The 8,659-nt window shown below is 37.4% G+C and overlaps 1 protein-coding gene and 1 pseudogene across 1 annotated transcript; both read left to right on the top strand.

Moving 5' to 3' along the window:
* Positions 1-2,877: 2,877 nt before the first annotated feature.
* On the top strand, positions 2,878-2,993 carry LOC111732884 (annotated as a pseudogene).
* A 221-nt stretch (positions 2,994-3,214) lies between these two features.
* Positions 3,215-4,201, top strand: LOC105307487 (olfactory receptor 10S1). The gene has a single exon (XM_011383007.1). It carries the CDS (start codon positions 3,239-3,241, stop codon positions 4,199-4,201), a length of 963 nt encoding a protein of 320 aa, XP_011381309.1. The 5' UTR covers positions 3,215-3,238.
* Positions 4,202-8,659: the final 4,458 nt, after the last annotated feature.

Below are 8,659 nucleotides of genomic sequence, written 5' to 3'. Positions count from 1 at the left end.
AGTGAAATGGAGGGCTGAGGGAGTCATAGACTTTTTTCTTACGGGGCCTGCATACAGACTTACTCGCTGACAGACTCACTCACTCTCAGTTCCACCTCTGGGCAGTAGCTTGAAAGGTAACAGGGACATATGGGAAGGACCTGAGTTATCTAGCTACAGAGCCAGGGCTGGAGGGGCAGCTTTCTCCCAGACAGAAATGCTGGCAGAGGGAATTGTTCCTTTGTTAAGATCACCCCCACCCGCTTGCAGACCCAGGCAGGCACTATATCTGAGTCTCCATCAATACTGACTCATGTGATTCCTGAGTTCCCACTCCACCCAACTTGTGGGCCCACCCAAGCCACATCCAGTGGATTTTCCATACAAATAGGCTATCTTGGCTGATGTTACGGACTTTTCTAAAATTTCTTAAAGGTTCACAAAACCTAAACAAGCAGTGTCTGGTCTTGGCATGCTCTGTACTTCTTGCTGATCAGCCTCAAGCCCGGCACTAGCTGGCTTCAGTTTGTGGTTTGACCTCTTGAGGCACTTCCAAGTCCAGCATGGATGGCGGTCATCTAGAAGTTGCTTGGTGGTTTATGCCAGGTGGCCCCAGGCAGGGCACAGGCTGCAGCTGAACTTGGCCTGTGGCAGGGACCCTCCCAGTAGGCCCCAACCTGCATGCTCAGTGGCCTTATTTGGTCTGAGCCAGAGCACCACCCCAGGTCATATCTGAGGATGACACATCTAAAAAGAAGACAGTGAAGGCACCAGAGCCCTGCTAAAGAAAATCCTTCTCTGTTTGACCAGCCCTTGCACAACAGCTCCTCCACTAGTCTCGGTCAGTTATCACAACCAATCAGCTTGATTATCAGTCCCTTCCACTGATAAGCAAACAGCAACCAAGCCTCAACTACAACACGAGGACACAAACTACCCATGCAAGGGGCACACCTAGCACCCAGCTCAGGTGACCAGGGAAGACTGTGCCAGTGAAACCCATTGTACTAATGAAGGAACCCAAAACACTACTTTCAAGGAACATGTGAATCCATATTTTCATTGAAGTATTATTTACAGTAGCCAAGATATGGAGGCATCCCAGGTAGTCATCAATAGATGAATGAATAAAAAATGTTATATCTATATCTATATCTATATCTATATCTATATCTATATCTATATCTATATCTATATCTATATCTATATCATCTATATCATATATGTCTATATATGTATATGTGTACATAGATATATAGATATAGATATACACATATTATTCATCCATAAAAAAAGAATGAAATCTTGCCATCTGCAACATCATGGGTGGGCCCAGAGGGTAATGTGCTGAGTAGAGTAACTTAGACAGAGAAAGACAATGTCATATGTGGAATCTAGCTAACAGGATAAACAAATAAACAACGGAAACAAGCTCATAGATACAGAGATCATTTTGATGATTGTTAGATTGGGGTGTTGAGGGATGGGTGAAGAGAGGAGGGGATTAAGAGGTACAAATTGGTAATTACAAAATAGTCATGGGGATGTAGAGTTTAGCATGGGGAATATAGTCAGTAGTATTGTAATAACTCTGTATGGTGCCAGATGGGTACTCGATTTATTGAGGTGATCACTTCATAAGTTATATAAATGTCCAATCACTGTGTTGTACACTTGAAACTAATATAACATTATATTCAACTATAATTGAAAAAAATAAAAATAAAAATAAAATTAAATGTCAAACAAAGCCTAGGGAAAAAATTAAAATAAATAGAAATAAATTCTGCTACAGAAATTATAAACCTGTAATTTTATATTCAAGGTAAAGATTAAAAGAATGTCTTCCTGTTCAAAAAGGAATGCTATGTTGAGATCAGAGAAAGATTATGGCAAATTGAGTAGAAGATGAGGCAAACAACATCCCTAGATAAGAGAAGTTTCTTCAGGAATAAAGACTTTGTGTGATAATAATGAAAACAGTTTATAGGTAATATTAAATATTAGACAGAGAAATAATTTATGCCTTAGGCAGTGGAGTACAGTAAAGGGAGAGGTAAATTAAACATGTTGTTTTAAGCTAAATACAGAATCATTTGATATATTTGACAAGTGTGTGAGAGATGAGACATAAAACAACACAGTGGAAATAAAGGTATAAAATATGCAGAGTCAAGATGAAGTAAAATCCATAAGAATTGAAAATACAACAGAAATCAACAATTTAAAGAAAAAAAACTACATTATGCAACATCTAATTAGGTTTAGGAGGTGATGGATGAAAAGAGTCAAAGAAAACTTTAAATATCAATTTAGGCTTGATACTAAGGGCACAGGAAAACATTTCTCAAAAGGCTGAAATAAAGCTTTACAGAAAGAGTATGAAATGTACTGAACAACTTTTTCCAATAATTATTTAGTTAATTCTGTAAGGCTTCATTGTTATACACTTGGGAGTTGGTTGTAGGTAGCTGAAATCCCAAAGAACTCCCTCTGGGTGAAGAATGAAGGAGGCTGCTGTGTTTATGGCTGATGTAACAGCATCTAAACTCTAGGCAAGTCTCCCGAGATGATGGGATGAAACTCCCTAGTGACACATGGCAATACCTGCTTATTCACATCTGCAGTATGACAGAGTAAATTAGGAGAGCAGAAGCATACAATGCTGGAATATTTGCAAAATATATATGTTCCACGAGAGTAAGATTTATAATCTGTATTTATACTGCCATCATTTAGGAATTATATTTCTCCAAATAATCCTTATAGTCCTTTATGTGTCTCAAAAAGATTTAAAGATTCATTTTGGGGATGTGGTTCCATAGTGTAGCGGTTAACATGTCTTGCTTTACACACAGAAGGTCCTGGGTTCACACCCCAGTGGAGCCTCAGTCCATGGTCTATGGCCATGCCACCCTGAACAAGCCCGATGTCTGATCTTGGAAGCTAAGCAGGGTCGGGCTTGGTTAATACTTAGATGGGAGACCACCTAAGAAGACTAGGTGCTGTAGGCATAAATAATAATAAATAATTTAAAAAAGAAAAAAAGATTCATTTTGGAAGTACAGCAAGAAAACACTAGAACAGGCCAAAAGAGTGAATTGAACCTATATATCTTTCTCTCATTTATGGGCAAGACCAAGATGGCATGACCTAATGGCTAATGACATTTCAGGAAATGGAAATGACTATTTATTATGTCTGCTGATGTGAGTTTTGCACAAAGGGGATAACTATCCACTCTGTGTATGTGAAAGCCATGGATATGGACAACCCCAACCAGACCATGGTGAGCTATTTCTTCCTGGAGGGTCTGATGTACACAGCTGAACATCCTAGCCTTTTCTTCCTCCTCTTCCTCCTCATCTATAGCATCACCTTGACTGGGAATCTTCTCATTCTTACAACTGTGGGCTGTGACCCTCATCTCTGCTCTCCTATGTACCACTTCCTGGGGCACCTCTCCTTCCTGGATGCATGTTTGTCTACAGTGACAGTGCCCAAGGTCATGGCAGGCCTACTGACTCTTGATGGGAAGGTGATCTCCTTTGAGGGTTGTGCTGTACAGCTTTACTGCTTCCATTTCCTGGCCAGCACAGAGTGTTTTCTGTACACAGTCATGGCCTATGACCGCTACCTTGCTATCTGTCAACCCCTACACTACTCAGTTGCCATGAACAGGCAGATGTGTGCAGGGCTGGCTGGTATTACTTGGGCCATAGGTGCTGTGCACTCTGCAATCCATACTTCCCTCACCTTCCGCTTACTCTACTGTGGGCCTCAACATATTGCCTACTTCTTTTGTGACATCCCCCCTGTGCTAAAGCTGGCCTGTGCAGACACTACCATTAATGAGCTAGTCATGCTTGCCAACATTGGTATTGTGGCAGCAGGTTGCCTGATCCTCATCATCATATCCTACATTTTCATCGTGGCTGCAGTGTTGCAGATCCGCACAGCAAAAGGCCGGCAGCGTGCCTTCTCCACTTGCACCTCCCACCTCACAGTGGTGTTCCTGTACTACATACCACCCGTCTGTATCTACCTGCAGCCTCGCTCCAGTGGAGCAGGGACTGGGGCTCCTGCCATCTTCTACACAATAGTCACTCCCATGCTCAACCCTTTCATTTACACTCTGCGGAACAAGGAAGTGAAGCTAGCTCTGCGAAAACTTCTGGGTCAAGGCTCCCAAGAGTCTCCAATAGGCAGCCCACCCCGCTAACCTGTACTGTGATATTCTTAATTTTTCTGCCAGAAAAGCAACTATTCCCATATCAAAATGGGGAAAGAAAATCATTCAAGTGGAAATCAGTATAACAGAGTTTCAGCTCAGTCACGAACTTTTTCCCATTCCTTTGGCCAAGTGATGTCTCAGCCACAAACTCTTCACCTGTAAAATGAAAGAATTGGATTAGGCAATGTCTATCCAGACTATTTCCAAGATCTATGAAAAGAGGTATGTTCTATGGCTCAGAGGTATGTAAAATGCTATTCACATCCTCATTTATTTTACTAAATGATTCTTCTTTTATCTTGCATTAAATAATTTTACTAAATATATAACACATGTTAAAGAATACTTATAACAAAATACAATGTCCAAACAATAAATTAAACTTTGTATATGTGTCATTTATCTTAAGAGAACAAACCACAGTTTTAAGATGATAAAATATAACTACAAGGAGAAAAGGGACTCACACAAGGCTACTTAGAAAGTGTCATTATCTTTATTCTCTCACCAAGATGGCATTTAACTAAGTGGTAGAAATGTCATAGATTTTAAAGCCAATTTTGCCTACCAGTATTCTAATCCTGATCCTACCAGTCACTAAATGTGTAATCTTGTGCAAATTCTGTAACACATGGTGTTTCAGTGTCCTCTTTTAATCATAAGTTAAAAATAACTACTTTGTAGGATTTTAGGAAGACTAAATGATATAATTATGTTGAGTGCCTAGTGCAAAACAGATGTTCTGTTTCTTATAAAGCAGGTTAAAAAAGTGAAAGAGAGCTAATTATACAAGCTAAGATTTAAAATGTCTCTGAAGAACTATGAAGATTTTGATATCTTCGTTGAACATGGAGAAAGCAAGTACCTCCAAAAAAGAGATATTTCTAGACTCCCAGGTGACAAAAGGTAACTCAAGGTTCTAGTTAAAGTAGCTTGCCTTATAAATGGAGGGATTCATGCTATATTCAAAGAAGTTAGTGAATGACCCTAAACTACTCTATGAACTGAAAAGGGCCTCGAATGCCAGAGTAAAGAGCTTAGGTTTTGCACTGGGCATTCCACCTCTTTATTTCTATTCTATTTCTTCCTCATCTGCAGGGAAAAAAGAAGCCACATTTTTTAAATGCTAAATCATGCAATAAATAAGAAGAGAGGGATGGGGGGAAAAGTGATAGAATGACCAGTAAATAGACTATTATAGCATCCTAGATATGAGAGAAAATTGTGTTTAACTTGGGTGATGACATTGGAGATGGAGAGGTATTTTACAAAATTATGTTAGGGGTGTTTTAAAAGAAAAAAATGTGAAGAGAAAAAGAAAAAAACTGGAAGACTGTTAAAACTGGAATAGTACCATAATCATTTTGACACACAAGTGCAAGGCACTATGCCAGTTACTTGTTTTTATATTATTTCTCCATAGAACTATATTTTAATACAATGTTGTTATTTACATTATACATATAAGGGAACTGAGACTGAGAGAGATGAAGTAACTTTTCCAAGGTCATGCCAGGATAGTGGAAACCAGGATTTCAACTCAAATATGTATGGCTTCAGAGACTACACATTTGGATGATATCATAATACCTTAGGGAGACTCAAACCTATCCCTGCCATTTGTGAACTCCCAATTACATTAAAAGTCTCAAAGTCATTTTAGGCTTTTAATCAAGGGCAGTGCTCTTTGAGATAAGGATTCCCTGATTTTTAAATAATGCCTAGTCCTCTGTAAATGTAGAGTCTCAAACTGGCATTCCCGAAAGGGAAAAATACATCAAAAAAAGAAAGAAATGTAATGAAGATTCAGCATTTATCCAAAATTCAGTACTATTTCCTTTGTTCTAGTGTCTTGGAGTTAATGATATATTTGTAGAAAGTAACAGAAGTAACCCAGGCAAAATCATTTTTCTTATCAGAGTAGGCTTTAAAGATGGGTAGCATATATGGAGAGCCAAATTTAGAATGAAAGATAGTACTAAATAAAACAAGTTATGGTTCCGTCCTAAGCATTACTCTATTTTGTCAAATGGTTGCTGTCTTGAAATAATAGGATAAATTATGGAAGAAGATTTTGCTATGCAATTATGGTCTTATATTGTTCCCTTTTGCTCAACTTTGGTCTTAAAACTTTTATATCTGTCTACTCAGTAAGAATTCTTTACTCTCTCAAACTCTGCACCTCCATCTTCATATATGACTTCAGTAGCATGGGTTCTTCATCACATTAGTTTATTATAGGCCTTAATAATGGCACTGAAGATATCCTGTCTCATATTGTTATTGACTGTTTCATGTACATAACTCAACTATAAGAACTTTAAGAGTAGAGTCCACTTATACTTCTTATGTGTACCAAACAAAGGGTAACTCAGTAAAATATTTGTTCAACCCAGTATTCAAAATCTGGAAATAAAATAATACACATACACATTCTTCACAAAAATTAATCAAGTCAGAAAAAATTTGTTTTTTTTTTATCCAGTAGGGGAATGTAACAAATTGTCAACCTGCATTATTTCCTCTTTTTAGATATTTCTATCTTTGGGTTTGATTCTTAAGTTTAGGAGATTTTGTGTATTTTGCTATTACAGGTTCACTTGAAATTTAAAGAGAAAGGAACTAGAGAATAAATTAATATTAATTGAAATGAAAAAAATACTTGAGAAAAGACAACTATTTAAGACTATCATTTTTCCAGTCTCCTTACAATGCAAGTAGGACACAAACTGATATTTTCTTTATAATGAATATGTCAAATTGTCAAGAAACAAAGTCATTATTTAGACAGGATAATTTACAGAGAGAGACATGCTACAAGAGTGACTAAGCATTCTTGCTATTGGTCATTCAAGAGCATGGAACTTCTGAAGGAGTTCACCAGTACTCCTGAAGGTAAAGTGTACAAAAAATTATGATGCATGCAATCAGGTAAACCAAATATCTTCATAGGGTAAAGGACTTTCAAAATAAAAATGGCATTTAAATAATGACCATGCAAGTGACTTATGATTTTGGACTATTGTTTAAATAATGTTAAGATCTACAAGATATACAGTTGTGTCTCCCCCACACTGTCAATGCTAGAATTTAATAATATAGCATTTCTTTTAAAACATTCTGTTACTTAGAGTTTTTATTGAAAAGTTTGTATTTTCAATTTATATTATATAAATCCTATTTTAATTATTACTAACAATTCTGCTATGTAAATTAAAGTAAATGTCTGAAAACATTAAAACCAAGAAAGCACGCAGACTTTATATAGAAGCTATGATGACATAATATTTGCCCAGAATGTTGCACAAATGTATAAACTTTAGAGTCAGATGTTTAAGAACCAGTTCTACCACTCTTTAATCAAGAGAGACTCTCTTTGAGATAGAATTTCTCAAACTTTGAATAGGAGTCTTTGAACTTAGACCATTATACACACACATACACACACTTTCTCTCTAAAAAGTTTACAAAATTTTGAGATATTGGAGCAGGTTATATTTTCAAAAGATGATCACAGCAATATCTCTCATTCCTAATGTTCTTCTTGAAAAGAAACTATGACTTTTCCCATCAAAAAGTGGGGAGTCAATATCTTCCCTTTTCTAATTTGGAAGATGTTTTGTGACTTCTGAGGCTAGATCATTAAAGGCAGCCCCTTCCTGTTTTTCTTGGAACTAATCACCATGCTCTGAAAAACCATGGACCATGGAAGAGACCCAAGAGGAGAGGCCCACATGAAGAGGTACTGAGGCCTTGGGCCCTCAGCAGCTAAGACTCAGACTTATGCACTGTGTGACTGAGCCATTTAACCTCAGTCAGGCTGCCCATCAAATACCAAGTGAAGAAGAGAAAAGCCTTCCTCACTACAACTGACAAAATTGTAGATTTGTGACTAAATAAATGATTGTTGCTGTTTTAAGACACTAGGTTTGGGGATGTTTTGTTCACAGCACAAAATTGACACACACAATCCTCTAGTGTGCATGATCACTGCCACTGATGAATACACATAGACAAAGGTCCAGGGTCATCCCCAGATATCACTAACATAACATTATTCATACTTCTAAATAACTTATCTATTGTTTTTTATACACCTGATCCCTCCTACATCTTATAATGACTGAAGCACTTCCAGAATTTTACTGCAAAAACCTCCAATTGTCAAAATCAATTTTTTTCAGAATTCTGGAAATTAACGAAGATCTTGCAACAATCTGAGGAGTGTTAAGAAAAACAGTTACATCTCAGTAAGAACATAAAACTTTGTGGCATCAACTTGTTCATTCCTATACCCCGCTCCCCAGCTCTTTGGTAGCTTTGAAAGTTAACAACTTCATAATCATAGAAGCCAGAAAACAAACAAACAAACAAACAAACAAACAAACAAACAAACAAACAAACCAGCAGCCTAACAATCACTAGAGAAGCAAAATGGGTTTGGAA

Source organism: Pteropus vampyrus, unplaced genomic scaffold (assembly GCF_000151845.1).
Source record: "Pteropus vampyrus isolate Shadow unplaced genomic scaffold, Pvam_2.0 Scaffold502, whole genome shotgun sequence".
NCBI classification, from domain to species: Eukaryota; Metazoa; Chordata; class Mammalia; order Chiroptera; family Pteropodidae; genus Pteropus; species Pteropus vampyrus.
This window is presented reverse-complemented; position numbering and strand designations above follow the sequence as displayed.